Below are 25,650 nucleotides of genomic sequence, written 5' to 3' on the forward strand. Positions count from 1 at the left end.
CTTATTGCCCTCTACAGCTGCCTGAATGGAGGGTTGTAGCCAGGCAGGGCTCAGCCTCTTCTCGCAGGGAACCAGCTACAGGACAAGAGGGTGTAGCCTCAGCCTGCAGCAGGGGAGGTTCAGGCTGGACATCAGAAGGAGTTTCTTCATCGAAAGGGTGATTATACACTGGAATGGGCTGCCCGGGGAAGTGGCGGGGTCGCCGTCGGGACGTGGCAGCCGGTGGCGCGGTCTGGCTGCCGCGCTGATGCTCGGTCAGGGGTAGGGCTGGATGAGCCGGAGGTGTTTTCCAGAGGAGCTGGCTCCGCGATGCTCGCGCCGGCCCGGGAGGGCCCGCACGCGCGGGACGCCATTTTGCGCGGAGCGCGGCGGGCGGAGCCCGTTGGCGGTGCCGTGGGGCGGCGCGCGAGGGGCGGGGGTCCCTCCCTCCTTCCACGTTTTATTTCCCTTTAGCGCGTCCTCTTCTTCGTGTTCTTCCCTTTCGCTCCCGCTCTCCGGCTCGGGTTCGCTCCCCGCGTCCCTCTGCTTTTGTTACCCCTCCCTCGCTCCCTCCCGCTCCCCGCCCCCGCGCGGCACTGCGGAGCCGGAGCCGTGACCCGAGCGGACGCGCTTCCCCGCAGCTCCAGCCTCTCGCCGCAGAGTCGCATGTCCTCGATCCAGAACCTCCAATCCTTCGGTAAGAGCCGCCGGCAGCCCGCCACCCCCGCAGCCACCCCTCGGTAAACCCACCCATGGCCCTGGCCCCTCGCCGTGCCGCGGCGCCGCCGTCCCGCCTCCGCCTCGCCGAGGGCCGCGGTGACATTGAGCGGTGTCGCCGCGGGCTCCGTGAGGCAGCGCCGCGGCTCGCCCTTGTCCTCGCCGGCCTCGGGACGCGCTCGGGGTGTGCGGCCAGGAGACCTCGGCCGGAGGCTCAGCCCCTGCTGCTCCCCAAGGAGGTGCTGCCAGGTTCTCAGCTCTGACACCCCGTGTCAAGGGCTCGTGTCCTCTGCTGAGGAAATAATTTCATCACTTACAGTCGGTTTGCTGCCGCAGCTTATCCTCAGCAGTGTCCCAAAACGCTACACAAGCCGTGCAAGCGTTATTGTTTCTATAGAGTGAGCTACGCAGATGGCAGATCATTTCTCTTATCAGCAGGGAAGTTTAACCGTGCCGAGCCGGCGTTCTCCTCCTGCCTTATCTATAAGCAGCAGAAGTGAGCAAGTTAGCACTTTATACAGTAGTCTCAGGCTTTTGGCCACAGTTTGGACTCAGATCTGCACGTGTAAGCCATGTGAGAAGGTTACGTTCAGTTATGATCTGGGAGCTCACCCTATGCTTAAGGAAGGTGCCGCCCAGAGGATTTGTTTGAACGGATCCAGTGTTGACACCTACAGTGCTGGCTTATTTCCAGCCTAGAGCCATAAACTCTGCCAAGCTATCTTGGCTTATCTGCAGTCCTTTAACCTAGAGTCCTAAACTCTGCTAAGTGATCCTCATGCCCATACCCTCTTTTTCTTTCACTTTTTTTTTACTAAGATTTTCTATTGGTGTTTGAGCCACAAGCTGTGGAAGACAGTAAAATTCAGCATAGTTTAACAAATTCCATAGTATAAGTTGAACTAGTCAAGATTCCCAGTGCTGTACTTGTTTCCTGTGGTGCTTGAATCCTCATTATGCTTTCAATGCCTTTAATGCTCATGTCATTCTTGTTTCTACAAGGATCTGCAGCTGAACTACTTTTTGTGTTTCTGCTGAAGTTTTACTCATTTGGGGCATTTCTTTCTAGTGGATGGCAAAACTTGGCCAGTGTTTTTAGAGCCGAGTTTTGAATGGAACTTTGGGAAATTGTAGCTTGCATGGCTATTGAACTATATGGGCTCTTAAATACAGTTCCGATAAGTACAAAAATTACTTTTGATTATTCTTGAAAAGTAATAAAATACTTTATGCTTCAAGGTTTATTTGGAACTACTGATTAGGGGATTTGTAGAGCTGTAAAATTTCTTGATTGTTAAGTATGTTTTTGTGAAGTACAGAGTATAAGAAGTGTTCTTTCTAAATATTTTTCTGTTTTATCTGTGCTGGATAAATGCCAAGCTTGGAGGAATTTGAGAACTGACCTTTCTTTAGTTAAGCCTAAATTAATTTTGTTACATTGCTTGACTAAAGCTGCTGACTGGAGGAGTAGTGGTTTACAGGCAGCCTCTGACATCTGTTAGAGTGTATCTCTCTTTTATTTCTATTAGTAGCCAAGAGTTAAATCCATGGTTTAACATGCTGGAAGTCTGGGAGTTAGCACAGTCTAAGACTTCTGTTCTGGACCTGTAAGGAAGTGTCTGTTCTAGAGCTTTTCTATTTCTCTGTTCTTTTCAGTTGATCTGCTAAGAGATCCAGTTGCATTATTTCACTTTAAATGCATGTGGCTGTCTAAAATTTAAGTGCATTTGATGTTCTCTCAGAACCATGTTTTCAGGTTCAGGATTTACAGTTTGCAAGAAACTATGAGGCAAACTGATACTGTAGCAGAAAACCTTTCATACCTGGGAAGGCGTGGAAGAAACAGTGTGTGGTAGTTGAGACTGCCTAGTGTAATGACACTTAATACAGCTGTAGAAAAAGCACTTTGATTTTAACAGCGTGTTTTTAAACAGGCTTTAAACATCAAGGTGACATCTTGAATACAATAATAATTTTCTGTGAAGTGAGAATCTTCCTTCTTAGTTTTGAACTTGGGTGTTTTCCTTTGTGGGAATTACATGGATCATTTTCCTCCTGCAGACCCCTTTGCTGATGCAACAAAGGGCGACGACTTACTCCCGGCGGGGACTGAGGATTACATTCATATAAGGATCCAGCAACGAAACGGAAGAAAAACACTAACAACTGTTCAGGGCATTGCAGATGATTATGACAAGAAGAAACTTGTGAAAGCTTTCAAAAAGGTAAAGTTGCTGATTTGATAATGATTATTTATAAAGGAGTAAGATAGCTTTTAATACTAAGTAACAAAATATTTATTTCACTTCATTCTTTCCAGTGCACATCACTTTCCTATTTGAGTCCTTTCTCTTTCTCAAAACACCTATCAGTGTCCAGTGACACTGATTTTGCTAAAAAGTTAAACAGTTCTGTCTTAAAAAGCAGTAAATAAAATATATTCTGAATGTTTCTTTTTAAATTTCACAGATCTATGGCTTTGTTGATATAAAGAATAAAATCAGTTTAAAGTAGAGCTGGTTTTTATTCCTGCCTCTGTTAGAGCTGAGTTGTTGCTCAAAATAGAGGCCTTTAGTTTTGCCAGGATAAAAATACTTATTTTAAAATAGAGTTGAAAGGCTGTATCTTATGACTTTGTTTTTCTCTCTTGCAATGACTGTTGGCCGTTTCCTTCTGCACAGTAGCTAATCCTGAATTTACAATCAGCAGTTTAGTTTGTGTATGTATGTATCAGCAGATATATTCCATTTGCTGTCAGAGCCAGTAAAATTGATTTAACCTTTGCCTGGCTTGGCATCAAAATAGTAAGCAGCTTCTGAGACAAAGTTCCTCTGAAAACACTGACTAAGCAAAATCACAGTGTACATCAGATGTCTTACAATATGGATGTTTCTCTCTTAGAAATTTGCTTGTAATGGTACTGTGATTGAGCATCCTGAATACGGTGAAGTTATCCAGCTGCAAGGTGACCAGAGGAAGAACATTTGCCAATTCCTCTTGGAGGTGAGGGACTGCAGATAAATATCTAAATCTCTCTGGAGGCAGTAGGGTGACAGGTGGTACTGATGCTAATTAACCAGCTGAAGATTGCCACTGTAGTTCTTTTGTATTTTCAGCCAGAAAGTAAAATGACACTTACAATATGAGAGTAAGCCTCTGGTATGAATCAAAGCACTGTAGAGTGCCTTTGCACTGTTACAACAGATCACTTGTTCTCTGGCAGTGCAACATGAGCTCTGTGCTTGTAAAATCAAGTGTTCAATGCAAGCCATAATTGTGAGACTGAAAACACTGTAGAGGAAAGAGGCCTGCTCTGATGCAAATGATGATGCAGGGTTGTTACAGTGTCAAAGAATAAGTCCTAGGACTACAGAACAAATTAGATGTCTGATAAGATTTTCTTTTTCTTTAGTCTGCTTGTCCCAGAAACATTCTGTAAACTAGAAAAAGTTTCATTGAGTGTATACACTGTATAGCAGTTTCTTTTATCAAAGTGTAAGATTGTGATAACTTGATATTGCTGTAATAGCCTAAGTATGTAAGCTTTACTAAAATACATGGTTTCTCTCCTTTAGATTGGCATTGTCAAAGAAGAACAACTGAAAGTTCATGGTTTCTAATATACCTGTACTCTAATGAAGAACCCTGCAGTATTGGTCTTACCTATCCTGGCTCTTCTGTGAAAAATGAATTTTTGCAGTGAATGGACTTCCCCATTACCTCAACATTTACAATTTGATTTGCATGACTGCATGAAACAGGTGGTGTGTAGACTAGAAACACATAAGAAAACTTCAGTAAGATGGTAATGAAGACCCTTGTGAACTTTAACACATTTCCAATGGAAATGTATTAGTGATGATTGTTCAGTTTAGTACTATCCACCTGAGTTAAATGTGTGAGTTTTATTCAAATAGTGTGTGTTGTTGCTTAAAAATAAAAGTTTATTCATATAATTTCTGGGATATTTGAAATGCTTTAGCCTAAATTTTGAACTAGCACTGCAGCCTTGCTGAAGAATGGCTAAACTGCTTTGATGCAAGTGTAGCTCACTGCTGATTGAAGAAATTGGAAAATCTACATGATTAAGTACAAGCTGATTAATCAGTAGATTAGCTTGATGTGATCTTACCCTGTAGCTATAAGACTAGAGCTTTAAAGCCTGTAGTATTGGTGTACCTTAGTAGCAGCATAATAAGACATCAATTGTTTGCTGTGTAAGTAACTGGATCCTCTCTGAAATTTATTGCAGTGACTATGAGATATTAGTATGAAGCAGAGTAGGGGTAAGACAAGCTGAGCTCCTCAGGGTGAAACATTTGGGCAAAGTCCCAAAAACATTTGAAGGAAGTGGATGGGATATTACATCTCCTCTGTCACTGAGTAGGGGGAAAAGACATTGTGTTGGCTTCTGCCATGAATGTGCATTGAACACAGTCAATGTGCTTGACTGAGCTGGTAGTGTCAAGCTGCAGGAGCAGGGAAGGGAACCAGGTCTACACTAACCTCTTCCCTGTTATGAAAAGTTTTCCTAGGGTTGATGGCTGACACGGAGGGTTTTGTATTCATGTTTGGGTATTACTAAAGAAAGCTGATTTGGTTTACTTATCTAGAAGGCAATTCTTTCAGCTTTACTGGAGGTTACAATAGGTTTGTTTCACCATGCTTGTAAGCTAGTTTTAGTTAGCTGTAGGGATTTGCTGTTCTGCTTGTAGGGTATGTCTTGTGAAGAATGAAATTAATTCATTTGGTGAAACAAGCAGATGTTGTCTTCCTTTTGAGGTAGACATGGAAAATTTTTCTGAAACAATTCAGAACACGCTGAGCTGCAAAACCATAAAAATAGTGGGAAATGCTTAAAAAACTTCATGTGATATCATATATCCTCTGGAAAGAAAGAAAGGTACATATCTCTACTGGTAAGATTTATTAATAACTTAGCCAGAAAAAAAAATATTAAATTGATAAAATAATTGTTTACTACCTAAGTAGTAAAGAATTAGGGAAAACTGTATTATTTAATCTCACATGTACCTGTACTTTATTTCCTATTCATATTTGCCTTTCTAACCAGAAATGTTTCCATTTTAGCTCATTTTAACTTTTTTTTTCTTTTTTTAGATTTTTGAGTTCAGAAATGAATCCTTAAGGCACTAGCAACAATTAGGGGAGCATTATGTGACGATTTCTTTCTCCGTCTGTAAAAATCTAGTCTCTCAGTCTCCACAAATACTGCCTGATGTTACAGATCTTAACTGTTCCAGAGAAAGGATGCTCCAGAAGATGGTATACTGTTAAAGTGCAATACATTCAGGAGGAGGAAATGCCTCATGCAAAGCATAAAATACCCACATACCAAATGGAAATCCAAAAATAAATCTTATGCAAGTCTTGCAGATGAGCAGAATAAAGTCATTCTAGTGCAAGTGTACCTAGTACTGATTCTTAACTGCTAAAGTAATCAGTCTTTTGGGGGTACATAGCAATTAGTGATTTTCATTTTACCACATACCAGAAAAACTGATGTTCTCATTTAAAGCTTGTTCTCCTGCTCAAGAGGAAAAACAAGCGGTATCTTCTATTTCACTGGTATTATACAAGTACTTCTAGTGGGCTTTGAATTGAAGATTAACAAATGACTCTCAGGTCTCGTGTTACTGAGTCAGTCTTCATTTCAGATGGCATTCCATTAACTTTTACTACCTAGAGCTTGAGTCATTTCTCCATAGTCATTCTGCTTGCATAAATAAGAAAAATCTTTGATTTTCTTCCTCCTTATTTAAAAATTCTTTTCTAATAGAAGGAACCTTGCAGTTGAGAGGTGGCTTGAGTGGAGATGCTTGTGTTTTGACCTTTGAAAGGCAAAATTAAAAGGAGATGGAATAAGATGTAAATTTGAAGTTTTAAAGAGGTGAGATTTGTTGTGGCAACAAATCATTTGATCTTTCTAGAGAGAAAGCAGAAATTTTTGTCAATGAGTATTTTAAACTGAAACAGTGTTTCTAAGACTGTGATTAGCCTTGGTACAAGTCCAAACCTCTTTGTATGTTCTAGATTAAAAACTTCGACATCGTGTTTTGTCATCTTATTCTGAAACTGATTTGTCAAAGCTAAACTTATTTGGAATACATATCTATGTTTTAAAAATGTTTAAAATTAAGGCTTTGGAAAATAACTTGTTAAAGTGCTACCACAGAAATCTGTTTTCAGAATGAAGGCAGGTTTCAATCTTTTAATCTATTCAAAAATAAGTTAAAAAATGTTGAAGGATGTGGCCCATAATTGCCAAGGCAGTAAAAATGAGCTTATGATAGAAAACTCTTTTGAAGTCCACTAGTAGGACTTGAGGCTGGCCAAGCTCAGACTGCAAAGAATGGTCGTTTTTTTGTTGGAATGTTGTGAAGTGTGTGTCCGTCAGACCTACCAATCAAGATTGCCTTCTTAGTGATACTTAGGTTTAACCTCAAGGTGTTACTGGATGTAGAAACTTGTTTTGAATTCACAGCCTTGTGCATAGTTTTAATAGGTTTTTCTAGCTGACTCTGAGCTGATACGTTGGAGTAAGGTGTTGCATAAAAAACCTCACTAATTCGTCTCTTGAGTCTACATTTACTTAATGCAGCTGTGAGAAATGCAGCACTTGCTTCCCAAATGCTACTGGCAGTTCTTGTTTGTAGACTATGAGAGTTAGTGATTTAAGTCTGTAAGATGCCTACTTCCTCTTACCGTGTCAGCTATCAGGCCCTTGACTGTCATCTATGGTCCACTAAATCTGTGTCTCCAGAGATGAACATGAGGAGCACAACTGTGGGCAGATAATTCTTGAGTGGAGTAACCTCTGAAAAGTGGAATGCTTGGGCTGTGTGTGCATGCTATTCATTGCTTCAGTGGCTTTGCTTGAACCTTTATTCCTGAACTCCATTTTTGCACAGCCTAAATGAATAACATTTTGTTTTGGAGAGCTTCTTTGGAGGGGGAGGAGGGAACTAGTAAAAAAAACTGTCTTAGAAAATACATTTATATCTGAAGTTTGTTTTCATTAACTTAGATACCTGGACTGCAAGACCTCTGTAACGTTGTCTCTCTCTCTCTGTGTCTTTAAAAATCCTAGTTAAATGTCCTTGAAAGTTTGACACTTAAGGCTCTAAATACATCTAAAGCCATTATAGAACTCTAAAATTTCATTGAAGCTTAAGTTTCAAATATTTGAAATAACAATTAGGCAGAACTCATTTTTTCCTACACTTCCATCCTGCTTATAGTTGGTATGTAGTTGCCCTGAAGATGCATCTGTTATTTACAGCCAGACAGTAATCAGATATGCCTGCTGTAATGCCATACCCTGTTTATAGGTTTTTTTAAATTTTATCTGATGTGCTGCACTCGTACAGGCTGTACCACTCTAATTTTGCGGTATAAGACAGATGTACCTTGATTTCCAGTCAGCAATTAATTCCTTAATCCTTCTGCAAGGCTCTAGTGTACAGGATCCATGTGTTACATCTTTAAGTGGTCAATAGTTCCTCATACTATGTGAAAATGTATACAAGATTGATATTTAGCCTGTTAAAGCAGGGGGAGGTATTTTTTACTGACTCTGAGACACAGTAGGAGTTACTGTCCGTTGTATCCGTCAGTGTTGATCAATGTCACTGAGCATTCCTCTAACTAATGTGCTGCTGCCACTGGTGAGATGGAAGTGGGCTTAGAGGGTTGTGTATATTTAAATGCTATGAGTTTCTACATCCATACTCAGTCAAAAATCTGTCCCCTGAGCATGGCCACATGAAGGTTGTTTTCCAGTTGCCAGATCAAAAGCTCTTGAGGTCATTAAGGGAAAAATGGCATAGTTGTTTCATGCTTGCTGTACAGATGTTTCATGCCTGTTTCCCATTTAGATTAAAAATATAAAAATAATCTCAAAAGAGGATTTGTACTTGGCTTGCCTTTTTTTCAAGTTTGCTATGTGCCTGTCATTAATCTCTTCATGAACAAGTCTTAACCTGTATTGGAGTATTGCTGAGACAACAAAGTTTTTTAAAATAAAGTGTTCCAGTGTTATTTGATGTATGCTTTTCTAAAACAAATAGAATTTTATGCTGTTAAGGATAATTATATTTTTTTTGGTGGAAGATAAAAGCAACATAATTTAGTAGAGATGTGAGTGATCCTCTTGTAAAATCAGCTTTGATTTCATACAGAAATGTTATATTTCATCCCTTAAATTTCTAACATAATCTGTATTAACCAACTTAAAAATACTGTTCTGGAATATTGTGGTTCTAAAACAAGATGATTGGCTTGAGGTCTAAAACTTTGGGTAGAAGAGGATCATCTAATTCCTTGAATAAGCAAAATGCACAGTATTTTAGGATAAAGCCAGAAACGTGCTCAAGTTTGGTTTTAGCTCTGTTAGAATATCTTGCATCTGTGAAATGTGACAGCACATTTCTGAAATGAGTTTGGAGTCTGGTTAAAAAGAGTTGTGTATACAATAAATAAGGGGGTTATTTATATTATTCTCTTTATTTTTATTTACAGCCCATCTTTGCTGTGATTATGCAAGAAAAAAAAAATCAAAATCCCCCAAATCAGAAAACCCACACAACACATGATCCAGGCTCAGCTCTCCAAGTAGCTGAATTCAGCAGATGTGGTTCCAGGTGGAATGGTCCTGCTCTTCACTGAGAGGATTTAGCTGTTAGCAGTGTTTGCGGTCCCTCTCACCATCAGACAGGGGCACAGCTCTGTTTCTACAGTACTCTCAGACAAACTGTGGCAGTCACCAGACAGCTGACCCCAGGGAAGGGATGGTACTGGGGCTGCTTAAAGGGTTCTCCCACAAATGCAGGGTTGCCCTTTTAGGTAGACCCAGCAAATTACATAAATGCATTGATGTGTAATTTGACAGTAATTCTGGGGTAAGAAGGGTTAAAATGGTCTATTCCCAAGGATCCTCCTGGAAAGATCTATTGAATGGCAGACCCTGTCATAGAGGAAGTAGCCTTTAGCTACTTTCTACCACAGAAATTTCTGTGATGGCTCCTGGCTACCCCACAGCAAACAGACTGAACAGGTGTCAGCGTGAGCACACCTGTACTCAGTAACAGTGGGAAAAGATGGCCCTGCACACTAATACTTGTCACTATCTGATACTGTGTGACCTACACCTGCAACTCAGTGCATGTCTGGGGATGAATTTCAAGGTACAGAACAAAAACACTGTTCGGGTTCCTTCAGTAAATGGTAAGCCATAAATTAATCCACACGTTAGTTAAATTTTGTGAGTGAGTATTCCATATTACTTCCTTACATGCAATATTGAGCAAAGAGTATTTTCTGTGCTTAAGTGCCTTTCAGTAAGATTGGTGCAGTGACATGGAGAAACTTTCTGAATGTCCACTAGTGGTCTTACTTCATTAAAAATACTGAACTTGGTTCTGTTTGAAAGTAGCTGCACCTGGAGTTTTCACCCATGGCTGTTGTTTGTGATAAGTATTTATAGGGACACTGAAGGGAGAGACATTTCTTGGAGTCATCAAATTGTTTCATTTGTCCTGGTAGTAGAAGTCTGTTCTGGTACTGATTTAAATCACCCTGAAACTAGATCATCCATAGGTAACTCTGTGAAAGATAAAAATCCGTTCTGGAGACATTGTGGGAAGGAGGTGTTTGCATGCTGCTTCCAAGCAGAGCAATGCAGAGCCCTGCCTGCTGCCACCTGAAGCCAAGTCTGAACGTGGCAGCATCTGCTGCCTTGTGTTTACACTGTGCAAAGGGACCTGTGTGATTTCCAAGTCTTGTCTACTTCTCCTAGTGCTTCAGACTGATACACAGCTGGGTTTCTGGTGCTAACTTCAAAGTACCAGAGCACTCTGGTCATGGGATGTGGCCTGCCCACACAGAAATGGACATTACTGTGTCCCTCCAGTAATTTAATTATTTTTTTTGTCTGTCTGATAAAAGCAGCATTCTGACTTCAGGGCAGTACCCTCTGAGGAGGGAAAATTGTCATTTGTTTGCTGTTGAGATTACAGAAATAAAACCACAAATCATCAAGGCCAACATTCACCTAAATCATAGGAGGTGATCTTCAGTTTCCTATTAGTTTCTAGTATCTTTTTAACTGTCTCAATTTGATTTCAGGCTACTAATACTCACATTGTGGTATGTTTTCAGGAGGAAGGCCTTAGGAGTGCTTTAAAGGAAAGCTTAGCTTAAACAGCTGAGTATAAGGTGACAATGCAGGGACCTTCTAAGTGCGTGAGTTAGTTGTTATATTTCTGCAATGAGGCTTTTAAAATTGATGCCTGTCTTATATTCACCTACGAGGCATTTCCTGCCCAGATGAGTTCCTGCTGCATTTATTTCAGTTTCCTGAAGCAGTGCTTTCTCCCAGGTCCCCAATGTGAATCTTTTGGAGAGCCTGCTACAACTGGTGCTGCTCTGATGGGCATCAGGAAATAGGAAGTTGCCTGTGTCTGCCCCAGGACAGACCACCAGCTCTGGCTGCTGAGGCAGCACTGCTGTCGGATAGGAACAACAGCGGTGGCAAATCCAGAAACAAAAGGGTTGGTGCTTTCTCTAGTGGTTTAGTGATCTAACAAAAATGGCTACTGGGGGCAAAATGATGGATTTTTTTTTCCAGTTACTTCATATACCTTTATCAATAGAAATATCCCTGGATTTAATAGCATTCAATAGATCATATTCTCAGGATTGTGTCTTGTAGTGCTCATATTGGTAAATCATCCATTTGCTTTAATTTTTCAAAGTTTTATATGATCTCTACTTTTGAGCTGAATTTTTTCTGTTCACTGAATTTGGACCATAGGTGGCACAGCTTCATTTGCTCAGACCAAAAGTTCTTAGAAAACCAGCAGCCTGCCTCTGTTCTCACCATCTTCATTTGTTTTTGTTCATGTGAGCATATTTAAATACTTTAGTTTTGGGCATGCAGGCCTCTGATACATGTATAAACACTTTTCTTGATGCCTTCTTCTGATAATACATTCTACATTTCCTTCTGCCATGACAGAGATGTATTTTTTTAGCTTCTGCAAAGGTCCAAGCATGAATTAGCCCAGAATTCTTTCTGTTGGTGGCCTGTGAATACTTAGGAAGAATAGATTTATGGGGGAAACCCAGAGCAGGTGTAGATTGTACAGTCACACAAAGTCTGTTTCAAAAGAGTCAGCTTATACATTTCTCCATCTTTCATGTGATGTATTACGCAGGCACATGGTGGGTTTCTTTCTAATACTGTTTGGTTGTCCCTGGTTATGTTCTGTTGGAAGCCCGTCTGTGCTCCCTAAAGAAATGAAGGCACAATAGGAAGACTTGCTGTTGCTTATGCTTTGATCCTGCAGGGATAAGCTGTTGAACACTGTGAACTGAAGTCTAACATGAAGCCAGGCTGCAAAGCAGTGTAGATTGAGCCACTGTTCCCTCTGCTCTACTGCCTCCATCCTTTGGTTCTGCCTTGTCCTGCAGGTAAGATCTCCAGATCAGGCCCATATCTTAGTCCTGGATAGGTGAATCACAAAGCACAACGACTCTCTGTGATCAGGGGACTGATACATAAATGTAATGAGTAATTTAGTAGTGGTAGCAATGAGTAAATAATGGATCCATCTACCAAAGCAATTTGTTTGATCTTTTGCCCTCAAAGTGTTTTTGTCCTCCTGATGACATTTTCCCTTTCATGTGTTTTGTCATTATTAGTGATGTACCTTTATCTTGCTTGTGTTCTTTGTACCAGAGCAAAACCTTATGTCAAACAATGCCACGTCTGTGTAAGCACTTTATGAAATTAATGCTAATACACGAGTCGAGGAATGGGTCTTGGGACATCAATTCAATCCTGCAAAACATGCAAGATTCTTTCCTTTTTTTATCTTAATTACAATTGTTCCTTAAGCCTTTTGGCTTATCAAAGAAGCAAATTTTATCAGTTTGAAATATGTTTTAAACAATGCCTATGTAAGTGTCCACCTTGCAATTTTCAGTCTCTATCCCTAGATGTCACTGGAAGACAGCAAATGCTGAAATTAGTGACACTAAAGCCAGGAGAAATTACTGTGAAGCTTAGATAGGGGAATGTGGAAGTCAAGATTTGGTAGAATTCCCAGGTAGTTGCAGGCATGACCTGCGTGCAGCTGTTCCCCATATTACCTCTGCTTGAGAGGTAGAAGATCTGAAAATCTGTTCTTATATCTATCCCTTCCGTACAGCAGCTGCCCATCATGGATGACTCCTAGCTCAGTGCAGGAGCACCACAGAGCCCTGTGCAAGAGGTATGAGGAAGGGACCCAGCGCACCACTTCAGAGAGAAGAAAGAAATCTAGTGGGAGAGGCAGGAAATGACAGCTATGGCTTCATAATAGGTGAAGGTTGGCTCATGGCAAAATGTCCCACAAAGAGGCAGACCTGCCTTAGTGCATGTCCACCAACTAGTTTCCACCAACTAGTGCTGCCCCTCCTCAGACCGCAAGCCAGTGCTAGGGCATGAATCATCAGTAAATTATCTGCTTTTGAGACTTAAACAGTCACTCCTTCTCCACTTAGTTCTCTGCAGGCTGAGAGAAGGGATGGTCTTGGATCTGGTGGAATAAGGTGGAGAAGAGCTTGGTGCTCATGTGCATGGAGGCAGTGAGAGTGATTGTGTGCCAGACCCAGCTGTCTACAGGAAAAATTTGTGATGATCCAGCCATTCAAAGCCATTCAAAAACATGGCAGAATTCAAAGGAAGAACCTTTAGGAATCAGAAGTTTCATATGATGGGCCTCTCCAGTGCCACTCCAGGCTGGTTGGTCACATAAGGGTGTTTGAATGGATCTGGGTATGGACAATACCTGGGCACCTGCTCCCTTCCCATAGCTGTAAGAGTTTGAAGCAGGCCACTAGAGATGGGCTTTCAGCCATCTGAATTACAGTTGAAATTTTTTTCTTGAAAGGAGGCTGAAACCTATTTTTAACATCAATAGGATCAGAACTATAACTGACTTTTATTAAAACTCTTATAGAAGAGAAAAATGCTCTGATTTGGTGAATACTCCTAGGACTTTTGCTAAGAAAGGATAAAAGTTGTCACCACATGATCTTTAAGGAAGTCAATTCCTTCCTGAGCTGAAATTGTACAGTGTGTATTCAGCACTTGATTCAAATGTCTTTATGAGTCAGAAGCAGACTTTCTCTTGACCTTAGCTGGATTCAGGTAGATAAAGAGAGTTTTGCAAAACTGAATATTTCTTTTGTATTTTAACCTTTTTCATTATTCTTATCATTATTAGGAGCAAAGAATCAGCTACAGTACAATGACTTACAACATTATGTGATTAGAAAGTATGTTGTGCCCACAAGGCCAGAGCTTCTGAAACTCTGGAGCCAGTTATGTATGATTTGAGTTGACTTGTGTTGAGTGATAGCCTGGTTTATGGGCGTGTGATTGCAGTCAGTGTCAAGACAGAAATGTGCTGGTAATTGGAACCTGTTTTCCTAAAATAATGTCTGTCTTTCGGATTAAAGCAGGGATGTGTTCCCTGTCTTTGCAGAGGTGTACAGGAGCATAAACCAGGCTCAGTGATGGAAGGAAACAAACTGGCCTTTCACCAGCATCTGCCAGAGTAACTTGGTTGGTTCCACTCCCACAGAATTGAGGATACATTCTATGATAGTAATGTCCTACCATGCAGCTGTAAGGGCTTGTTCCTGCCCAAGGCTCTGCCCCATCTCATCGTTGGTAAGACCTCAAACCACAAACAGAAAGCATAAATATCTCAGGTCCAGCAGCCTCCCTGCTGCCATCCTTGCAGCTGTAGTACAGAACAAGCTCTAATCCAAAATGTAGCCTAACATCTTCAACTCACATGTGGAGCGACTTGCTGATACTCTGTGCGGAATCTTCCACATAAATAAATACACATACATAGCATTTCTTGCAACATAAGAAGGTACTGAATGATTTTTTTTTTTCCCCCTGGTATTGTGGTATACTGGTTTTGTTAAGGACAGCTATGTGGAAAGTTCTACCTGCTGATAGAAATATTAGCCCTGAAGTAAGGGGACTTTTTGAGACGCCTTATTGCCTCTTTCTTTTGAGGGTTGTAGAGTGGGCCAGGTCATTCTGCATTTTAACTCTCAGATCTGGCAACTAGTCTACTGCATGCTGTGATCCCATGGACACTTAGTTCTGTGAAATAATGACAGCTACCACAGCCAGCAGACAGCACCTTATTGTTCCTGGGGCAGAAGCAGTGATCTCTCTAGAACAAAGTGCTAAGGCCCATGACTTGAAAAGAGGAAATGGAGAGCAAAGCAGTCAAAAGCAGGAGACTGGCACTGAGCTCGCACCACTGAGACAGAAACTGGTCCCAGCTGCATTCAGCGTGGTCATGAGGAACAGTGGTCATTTCAGGTGAGTGGCTTCACAGCAGTATTTAACCTTCATATACATTAATTTAAGTACATTACGTATGATAAAGATTAAGAGTCAGATGGTCTTATATGATCCGTGGTGGTCCAGTCCACATACCTTACTGTATAGGCATGCCAGGCTAACTCAGACATGTAAATGTAACCGAGTGCTACAAAGCCATCTGCAGCCGAGGCTCCTCTCACTTGTGCAGAGCTCAGATGAAGTCTAAAGGGGTTTTCTAATTTTCTGTATGAAAACACATGAACAGAAAGCTTTAGGTTTAGCTGTTCCTCACAAAGATGTACATGTGAGGAAGAGTCTGGCTGAGTGACTTCAGAAAGAAAAAAGGTGGTTATCAATAATCCCAGGAAACAGGCTATGATTTTGTGACTGAGGAAGATCTACTAATGATCATACCACTGAAAATAAATTATGAGTTGCTTCTACTAAGGGTAAACATGCTAATTACAATACTAGAAGTTGCCCTCAGACCAGGAGCCCATAGTAGTAGACACCATGCAACATTATAAGATAGTACCTTCTCGTCTCCAAATTATTTGAACAGTCAGCATCATTTGTGGGTGTAGGAACAGAATTTCAGAACCACCTGGTTTGATGGTAGAGGCCTCACATGATTACTAGCTGCCTCCAAATGTGAATTGACAGATGACAAGTAAGCACAGACAAAATCCTGACTCTGGAATCAGTCCCCTCCCACTGACTTCACTGGTGGCTGTGCGCACCCAGGCATGGATGCAGCCCACATGGCCAGCTGCTGCACCACCTTTGGAAACTACCAATATTACTTAAAAACAGGCTCCAGTGAGTCTTTCAGGTGCCTGAGTGCCCAGTAATTCCTGTGGGACTGCAGACACCTAAATATATTTCTCTATTTGACCCAAAGTTTCCCTAATCCTCTCACTGCCTTCCCTTTCAGGAAATTCAATGAGTGGAACTAGCTTGTTTGTTTGAGAAGCAGAGAGGTTCCCTAGGAAGAAAGGATATGAAGATGTGTTATTCAATTCTGGAACATATTCATTACAAGATACAGAATCCCAAGCCAAATAGTTTGCAGGCCAGATAGATTAGAGCATAATCCTTAATTATTTCATTCCTGGTCTAGATTAAAACTTTAAATATAATTTGAGCATTGCAACTGCTGCAAGCACAACTCCTCATGAAACCTAGAGACAAAGCCCATCAGTCTAGATATCAGAAAACCATTTGGAATTACATTTAAACAGACTGTCTTGGGTTGGTTTAATTGCAGTAGTGCCCTTTTAAATGTTGTGTGGGCTCATTGTCAGATACTTTATCAATATAAACATTTTTGTGCAAACTTCCTTTCTTCTTGGTAAGGACAGAAGGATACTTCAATGCTTTTTATAAGAGGTGAGCTTTGTCATGCACTGAAAGTGTGGTTCTCTTACCTGCTGGGTAAGATCTGGCTGGTTTCAACTTTGTTAGAGAGATTCACACCAGAGAGACCAGCTGTAGTCTGGGCTCTGCAGTTCTCCTGTGGTCAGGAGCTTCATGATGGAACCCAACCTGTGGCTGACTTTGCGAAGAGTAGACCTGGTGAACAGGTATCCTGAAAAGAAGTCTGTCTTTAGGAGAAGCTATAATTCTGGAAAACATAGATATCAGGCTCAACTGGTCTTTTGGAGTCTATCAATTGAATTCTGGAAGGCACCATCCATAAATCATTTTACAGTAATTCCTTTTGAATGCAAAATAGAGAGTAAAAGTTTCAGATTTGGATTCACAGCTGGGAACACAAATCTAAATCAATGTTATTTCCGTCCTCAAATTAACAGTCACACAACACTTTTGACAACAGGGGAAAAGGTAGCACTAAAGTTCTTTGCTCCCAACTGAAGAACTGGACTGATTTATGTTGCATAATAGAGGGGTTGTTCAGAGGATTTGTGGCATTGCTTTTGAATAAATGTTGATGCTTGAGACCCAGCTGGAAATTGATTCCTTGATCAACTCTTTTGTAAGAAAAGGAATTAGGTCTTGCTGTTGTTCAGATGAAAAATTGAGGTTTCATGGGACTGGTAACTGTTCTGGAAGGCATGGAATGGAGTTCTGCTGGAGGTTAGATCTGAAAGTCATAAATTGTTCATATTTTTGAGGAAATACCTTTTACAAGTAAAACTGGATATATTTAATAACCCAGATAGGCAGGGCCTAGTGATTTTAAAGGCACCTTTGCATTTTATAAAATATCTAAGATTTTGCTCCTTTACCAGCTGCAAGTGTCCCTTCCTAGCATGTTGCCAATGTCCTCTCTTCTTGCCAAAAGCAGCAGTGCTGCTGGGGATTTTTCCTGCTGAAATACAGTGTTCATCTTGTCACCTTTTTCAGCTCCTCTGACTCCTTGCTCTCTTCTTCAAACCTCGATCCTGTCCCTCCAGCCCCTTTTCAGCAGAAAAGACAGAGAGCAAAAGTGACTTCCCAACAGTTCCTTGGTACTGTGCCAAGATTTGAAATTCAGACTTAAGGATTCAAGAAAAGGGATGGCGCCCACATGTCTGCAGGAGACCTCTCCTAAAGTCCACGGAGTTGGGAAAAAAGATGTAGGGTTGACATTTTTGTATTGCTGGAAGGAGAGCATCAAGCAAGGTGATGGAAGAGGAGGGAGGGAAGGGCCTGGTCAGATCTGTCTATTATACAAATTCTGGAAACAAAATGAATGCTTGCTGAACCAATAAATGCACCTCACTTCAGCATTAACAAAATACTTCATTCTTCATTCAGACAAACCCAGTCTCTCTGTCCACCCCCACTAAAGAAACCAAATAACTGAAATAATTATGCAGAGCATGAAATTTCCTTGGAATAAAATGTTTATGACTTAGATGTAAGCCAGAGGTGAGTAATTGAAGAGCTACTGGTAGTTTAGCAATAATGTTTAATGAACTGAGAAATCATCTGCATGTAGGAGGAGTAGTAACTCTCTGTATATCAACCTCATGAGCTGGTTAGTGAGAAAAGAAAATATGTGGCATGGACCTGCAGCTTTCAGTCTTCAGCTCCTGGGCTGAAGTCCTACCATAGCCAAGTCAGGTTTTCATAGAAATATTGTCTGGGTCTCTCAGGCTAATAACAAAATCAGGTTCCTTCTCAGTGGGTTCTTTGTCTGAATATTAAAGCATTACTTTTTAGCTCTACTGAGAATGCCTAGCCATAGAAGTTACTGCATACCTGGGATTTTAGCTTCATTGTTGCAAATGGTATATTTAATCACAGGGAAAACAAGTGTTTTTGAGGTTATCCTGCCCTTAAAAGCAAAGTCAGGAGGAGAGCAGAGGCATTTTACCACAGGATAAACTCACAGCGGCTGAAGCTGATGAAGTTACCATTATGTGGTTATTTCCAGCTAAAAGCCATAGTGCCTTGTCACCACTGCTGTGTCACAAAGAGAATAATATCAGGCATTTGTGAGTGCAAAAGTTTACACCCCCAGATGATTTTTGATTTACTGGCTAATGGGGGAGATTGCAGGAGGGATGGACACAAAGGGAGGATTCCCTGATATTAATACTGCTGGTGCAGTATGTGGTCCCTGTTATGTATTGAGAGAGGTTGATATAATTTTCAGCTCCCCTCCTGAAATGTAGCTCTTGGAAAAATGTGAGTGAACAATTGCTTTAGAAAAGCAAAATCTCTACAAAGAACCTGGTATGACAATGAGGACCTCCAGATGTTTTCTCTCCAGCATTAGAGCTTTTCTCATATTTTCACTTGGCAGCTTTCATTTCAATGCCCAAAGAATGTAAAAAGCCACCACCATTGCAGGTTCATAAGTACAAAAGAGAGAGAAGATTAAATCTAGAAGGGGAACTGAATGACCTAGTTCTAGGCCTTCACAATTAACACTCTTGGTCTTTTATCTGCACAATAAGCTCACTTTTCTACAACACACTAAATAAAACAGTTGGTCTGGCAAGAGGGAATATGATGGTAGAAAAATGGCCATTAGAAGTATGGGCTTCAGCTCCACCAGTAAACCAACAGTAAATGTTCAGTCAACATACCTGCAATGTGTGTCATCTGACAACCTCAGTTTTTGGCCATTTAACTCAAATCCAAATTCTATTTTAGAGTGGTGGATGTGTCAAAAACACACATTAAAAAAACTATTTTAGATTCGGCTGGGCCCTAAATATTAATTTCTATAAATACTGTTGCCTGGGGTAGTGGTCTGTTGCCACATTTGTTCAGTCTAATATTCACACCACTGTTTAGTGCTGTTTCCTTTTGTTGTAGTTTAATTTCTGTAGATTTGTGTTCTATCAGTTATAGCTAAGTAAAATTAAGACTGCAATTTACTTACATCACAATTAGCAGTTCTGGTCAATTAGAATGCAGTTAAGTGCTGTGCAAATCCATTATGGTAGAAAGGAATGCTGAAATAAGAACTTGGAATCTCAAGTGAAAGGACAGTGCTGTACCTGTGCAGTCCCATCCAGGAAGTTTGAATTCAGTATATATAAGATACAGACATCAGCTTTCCCTGCCATTTGCCAGGATGGGGATACCTGAGTCCATTTCTATTTGTGGTCTCTGTCTTTGATGGCTGTACCAGGTGGACTTTTCTCCTGTCACTCCAAATCTGGCTGGTGAGAGGAGGAAAGGATTACTCCTTAATGTTGCCCCATGAATTGTGCCACCCACAAGCCACCAAGGAACAGGTACCACACAGCCATGGCAATACCCCTTAACCTTCTCCTGCAGGACCATTGCTATGAGACCTCCCCCAGGGCCTCCCACAGTGCAGCAGAGTTAGTTTGCTACTACCACCTGGACCCCCAAAAGAGTCACTCACACCCACTCAGCCTCTCCCAGCCCCTCTCCTGGAAGCTCCTAGGTGCCATGGCAAGTGTCAGCTGCTGGATCCAGAAAGCATTAGAGCTGACTGCTGGCCCCAGTGTCTGAGAAAACACAGCTGGTCCTTCTGACCTTTTGCCTCTGCACCACTTGCCAGCAGTCACAGGGGACAGTGGCACTTGGGGACCCTCAGGGTGCAGGGTGAGTGATACTGAGATGAGCTGAGATGGGAAGGATTTAGCTGGGAAAATCCTGTAAAGGAGCAGGCAACTGGTAATGAACCAGGAGTCCTGCTGTGGATCAGCAGGTCCAGGAGAATCCATGCTCAAATGGAATTAGTCTGATACACTGTACCAGCAGGAGGTAATGCAGTCTGGGCAGACATTAGATGGCACTAAAACCTGCATTTTTCAGGAGCTCATTCAAGCAGAAATAGGATTAAGACCTGCCACTGCTTGCAGGTCACTGGGAAGCAGTCTGTACAACTGAAAGTTATAAGCACAGCCTAGAAAACAATTACTTAAGGCACCTTCACAGACTATTTGCTCAAACAAGTTCATTTTCATGAGGCCTCTGGTGAAACTATCTGGAAGAAATATGAAAGTATTTTCAAGTGGTCACTGGTGCAAATGCTGCTGTAGCTTGTGAATGTTCTCAGACTTTACATGGCAGGGCTCCTGGTGCAGGCACCTCTGGAACTGTAGAGGTTTTTAAATGTCCCTGTGGCACTGAATAAAAGAGATGCTTATTGAATTGCTCTCATAGTTGTGACTCATGATGGTAGCTGGTCCAGAAACATCATTGTAGGGCCCACTGATTGAAGCTTAACTGACAGTTTGAAAATAGAAATAATCAACCAAGAAGAGGGTAGATTCATTGCACATTTTTTCTCGTAAATGGGGAAGACCTTATGAGTAGATAAAACAAATCTTTTCTTCACTTAGCCATGTCAGAGTTAACAAAACAAAATATTGTCAATTCATAATTTAATTGCAATGCTGGCAAGACTCGTGGTAGCTCTTAGGATTTAGTTTGTTTGGTCTATTTTAAAGTCAAAACAGCTTGTAAAGGTAATCAGTATAGGAGCTTTTGTTTCTTTTGTTCACCTGATTTTGCTTTTAAATAAGTGGTTTACTCCTTCTGTTTGATTGAATGAATTCTTGAATGAATGTAAATTCTTCTCCCAAGAACCTGACAGAGTGCATTTGAAAGGTAGAGCTGGACAAGGTCTCAGCCCAGCCAATGTAATCTACTCTCCAAGGTGCCTGATGAGGATCTCGAGGCAGGCTAACTTAAGGATTCCTGTTGGAGATGGAATGTTTAAAGGCACGCCATATGGCTGAGCCCTTTTCACTCTCACAAGCAGCCCCTGGCAGATGGGTTACACTGCTCTTCATGTATAAAGGGGTGGCATGCTGGTTTTGTGCATTTGTTCCTCTCTGGCAGTTTGCTGTCTGTAATTTTTCAGCATGAGTTTCATCCTGTCTGTCCATGTTTAGGAGAGCATTTGCTGATAAACAGCACAAGTGGAGGGGCAGTGGAACACCGAGGTGCTGCTGTTTTCTAGCGAAGTAATCCCTAGCAGTTTGTTACCAGTGAGTTTGTGCTCTGTTCAGGGCTGAGAAAAACCTTTAGCTGTCTGCCCCTTAGTGAATTAGATGGAAATGAGAGAATGCTCAATCTCTGCTAATCAAACCTTGAAGTCTTTCTGAAGCTGGCTTTTCACAGGAGGCTGCTCTGACAACGGAGTCATAGAAACTAATTTTTATTCCATCTGAGGAGTCTTGTAGCGAGTAGCCAGAACAATCAGATGTGAACCATATGTGACACAGTTGGTGAAATGTCCCATGGGAAACACAGGTGGGTGACAAAAAACAGGAACCTGCAGGCTCCACTGCCCTGTGCTGTGGGGCCCTGGAGGCCTCTGTGAAAATTGTCTGCTTGAACCTTATTTCAGTGAGGATCATGGTGAGGTTTGGGTGAGTCTACATATTGAAGAGACATGCAATTACTGCAAGTAATCATTCAACATTATATATACAAAGTGTTTGTTCTCATGTTGGAGAGCTTTCAAATGAGCAAATGTGTCTTCTAATTTTATTCAGCCAAGCAGACTTTTAGCTCTCTGAAATCTCCTAGGAGAAATCCTTTAATTTAACATACTGTTTTTTGTCACTGAGCTGATGGTCAATTTAAGGTGTTTGTGATGTTGTATTTTTTTCCTCAATTATGCATTTAAAGCATCTTTAAGTAGAAATTAGTTTTCTGTGTTAATAGTTTCAAGCAGCAATTTCAATTACAAATCTTTTCTCATCCATACCTGTCTCTATACAGCAGAAAACTGCATTAATATCCTTTTGTACTACAGCAGACTAGCTGGATAAATGAATGCATCCATGGGAATGAAGTAACCATTAAATTTTAACGTTACCAAAAGATGTAAGAACAGCAGGAAGCAAAAATAATGACAATTTGTTATCATAGCTGTCTTGGCATTGTTTTGCACAATTAACATTTACTTTTATCAGTAATTTGGGAGTCCCTTTCCTGTTAATGGGACCCTTCTGATAACAGTGGCACATTGCAGACAATGTGAGCAGAGAATAAGAGCTAGTTCCTGGTCTGAAGGTAGGCAAAGAAGGGATTCAGAGAAAGGCACATCACTTACAGGCAGGAGGTTGTGAAAGAAGCCATTAACTACTTAGGATGAAGTGCTTCACTGAGGTCTCTCAGTGTTTTCCTTCTAAATCCTTATTAGTATGTCAGGCATTTAAAAATACATGCACTTAACAGAAAGACTGCAGAGGCCTTCCCTCTGTGAGTTGTGTTAAGACAAGTATGTTGTCCCTTGTTTGGATGTGCACAGCAACTACTTGGTACATTTTGATGTAGATGGTTTTAAGTAGCTCTTTCCCAGGGGTTACAACAGAACACGAATTTAGGTGACTACATTGATTCATTACCAGCTTCCAGTAAGATAATATATAAAGTGAATGCAAAAATCAATAAGACAAGCAAAATGAAATAGCTTGAGATAAGCAGGGGTATACAGAAGAAATCAATGCCTTTCAACTACTATGATGGTGAAAGAGAGTCCATAGGAGATAATATTAAATTCCTAAGTCAAATATTTCAAATACTGATCTGTAACATCACCTGTGACAATAAATGTAGTAGGGATTTGCAGTAGTATATTCACATGATTGCTGTGAAATTCTCCAATCAGTGAGCTTTTTCTCCTACAAATAATCACAGTAAGTTTATGGCTGTGCCAGGTTGTGTTTTCCAGGAATAACCTTTATATGTTTAGTATGGACAGATTTATTGATAGAAGATGAAATATTAACCTTAATTTCATGACCTGGAAAAAATATGCCACATTAGGAATAAAGACATTGACTCTTACCTGATTGCTGGTTGTGAGTTTGCACAGATACATAAATAAATAAATAAATAGACAATACAGCAAAGTCCTCTAATCGAAAATTATTATTAATTTTATTTCAGCCACTTGCTCAGACTTTTTGGAAAGACTATGTGTTATCAATAGGAAAACTGACTGAACGTTTTCTTTCTCCACTTTTCTTTTGCACAGTTTCTTATTTTTGTGAGTAGGCAGATTGGCACTGTGAGAAGGAAGGCTTTTCTTTCTTTTCCCACCTAGGACCCTGTCATACAGTACATTATCAACATCTGATTTTAAATGCATAATGCAGATTGTATTTTTCACAGTACTTCTCCACTGACCATGGGGTCTCTCTCTCTCATTCAAAATTTTTGGGTCACATCACTGAATAGTGGCTATTAGATTTTATTAGATTTTGTTTGCATTTTGAAATGTCTCTTTAAACACTCAAATGAGACACAGTAAAAGCATGGTGGAGCTTAGCTCAAGAAGTATAATGTGAAGGCAAGGGTGTTGTATTGCCATTAAAAAAGTACTTTTTCAAGAATCAACAGAGGCAGCAAAGGTCTGTTCCACAGCCCAGTGAAACAGCCTGGCTGCTAAAGCCAGAGTGACCCTTGCACCAGCTGCCCAGGATGCCTGCAGCTGTAGGGCTGAGATGATTTACTAACACTGTCAAGAAGATGGAGACATTTGCGTTTTTTGCAGGTATTTGCTTGTGAAGGGGAATTCCTGAGAATATAATAATTTTCTGCATAGGTCTGCCACTAAATCTGAGGGCTTTTTTTATTAGCTTCTTACAATTTCTCAAATAAGATGTCAACCTTCATTTCTTCTGGCTTTCTACTCATCATCATCATCATCATCATCATCATCATCAATCCTTTGAAATCTTTCAGCCACTCCAACCTTGGTTTTAACAGCTGAAACTAATAGAATATCCTAAAACCCTAGGGGTTGTCTTACTAGGGCCTTGCAGCAGCAGAAAAACTAAACTCATAATGTGTATTATTTTCTTCTCCTGAAGTCTGTAGCCAGACGGTTTACACCTGATTTATTTCTAATACCACTTGTTGTTAGTGTTTTTCCCTTCCACTGGGATATAGCTGACATTTTTCCCCTAGAAATGGATTAACATATATTTTTCTACACTGAGCAATATTTCAGTACCTAGATGTAACACTGCTATAACAACCCCCCTCTGTGTTGCCTTTGCTCCTACCACTAGAGAAACAAATACTTGTTTATGCTGAGGTTCCCATCTGGATATCTATCCAAATTCTCTTTGAAGTTTGCCTTTTGAAACTTAGAAGAATCCTGCCTAGGCTGATGACTCTGCAGTAAAGGCTGAGGTTGCCTTTTCTTGAGTTTGTAATGTGAAGTATTGGTATCACTTGTCAATCATTTTTCTTTGTGTATATTTTCTTGTGTTTCTTTTATTCTTCATTTACTCAACTGTTTGCATGCTTATGAGTAATTTAATTTCTAAGGTGAAGAAAATCATCCTGACAACACTGACTTGCTTCTTTTTTGGGGCAGGTTTGCTAAGTTTCCCTGCATTACCAAGTTTATGTCTTGGGGAACTCTAAATATAAGCATTAGCCTGGTGATGTGACCCAGCTCAGATGCCAAATTGGAATTTTCACCCTTAGATGTACAGCTATCTGGGATGATGCTTCCAAATTCAATATCTTAGTTTTCAGACAAATACACAAATGTAGTCTCAGTTAAGATTTTATTTTTCAATGAGGAGATCATAACTTTTTACCAAATACACCTTATGAAAACTTTGCACTACATAATAACCTTTGTGAATAATTGGATTGTACATTGAACAACTTTTTTCAATGAAATTTTTCCAGGAGACCAGTTTTCGTTCATAAGGCATCAGTGAAAGTATTTGTGAGAAATTCACTACTGTTACAGATTTGGCACCTTATTCATTTGTGTTAGAATCCTTTTTCTTTGCATCCAATGTTATCTAAAGTATTTCCAAATACTGCCATCAAATTGTCTTCCTGTAGATATGGAGAGAGTAAAACTGCCTTTTTTTATACGGATACAAAATTAATAATTTATCTAAATGAGACTAAAGCACCAGCCATTCCAAATAGCTCTTTTAAATCGACATTCCTTCTTCCATTGCCCAAATAAAGCAATTCCTCAGGTTTTCATTGCTGTAAATACAGCTGCATTCCAATGTTACTGCACTCATTTCATCTGCATTACTCTGATGTGATGCAACCCAATGATAGGATAGCACTTGCACTGTGAGATGTGAGGGGAAAAAATGGGA

The 25,650-nt window shown here is 40.6% G+C and overlaps 1 protein-coding gene and 1 long non-coding RNA gene across 4 annotated transcripts in view; one reads left to right on the forward strand and one right to left on the reverse strand.

Moving 5' to 3' along the window:
• The first annotated feature begins 278 nt into the window (after positions 1-278).
• On the forward strand, positions 279-8,757 carry EIF1B (eukaryotic translation initiation factor 1B). Of its 3 annotated transcripts, none has more exons than XR_014953274.1 (5): positions 404-676; positions 2,758-2,921; positions 3,598-3,699; positions 4,272-4,501; positions 5,818-8,757. XR_014953274.1 is itself a non-coding variant. In XM_021531280.4 (4 exons), the coding sequence occupies exons 1-4, from the start codon at positions 646-648 to the stop codon at positions 4,314-4,316; spliced, it is 342 nt and encodes a 113-aa protein (XP_021386955.1). In that variant the 5' UTR covers positions 279-645; the 3' UTR covers positions 4,317-8,757. The 3 variants fall into 3 exon arrangements, 1 of the variants encoding a protein (XP_021386955.1); XR_002465522.4 differs by having other exon boundaries at positions 4,272-4,457; XM_021531280.4 differs by having other exon boundaries at positions 279-676; positions 4,272-8,757.
• Positions 6,171-25,650, reverse strand: part of LOC146768214 (uncharacterized) — a 29,532-nt gene continuing 10,052 nt past the window's right edge. Inside the window, exon 4 of the long non-coding RNA XR_014953275.1 lies at positions 6,171-16,703. This is a non-coding gene — a long non-coding RNA (uncharacterized LOC146768214). The remainder of the gene's footprint in view (positions 16,704-25,650) is intronic.

The sequence above is a fragment of the Lonchura striata genome, chromosome 2 (assembly GCF_050655825.1).
Source record: "Lonchura striata isolate lonStrDom1 chromosome 2, ASM5065582v1, whole genome shotgun sequence".
NCBI lineage: Eukaryota > Metazoa > Chordata > Aves > Passeriformes > Estrildidae > Lonchura > Lonchura striata.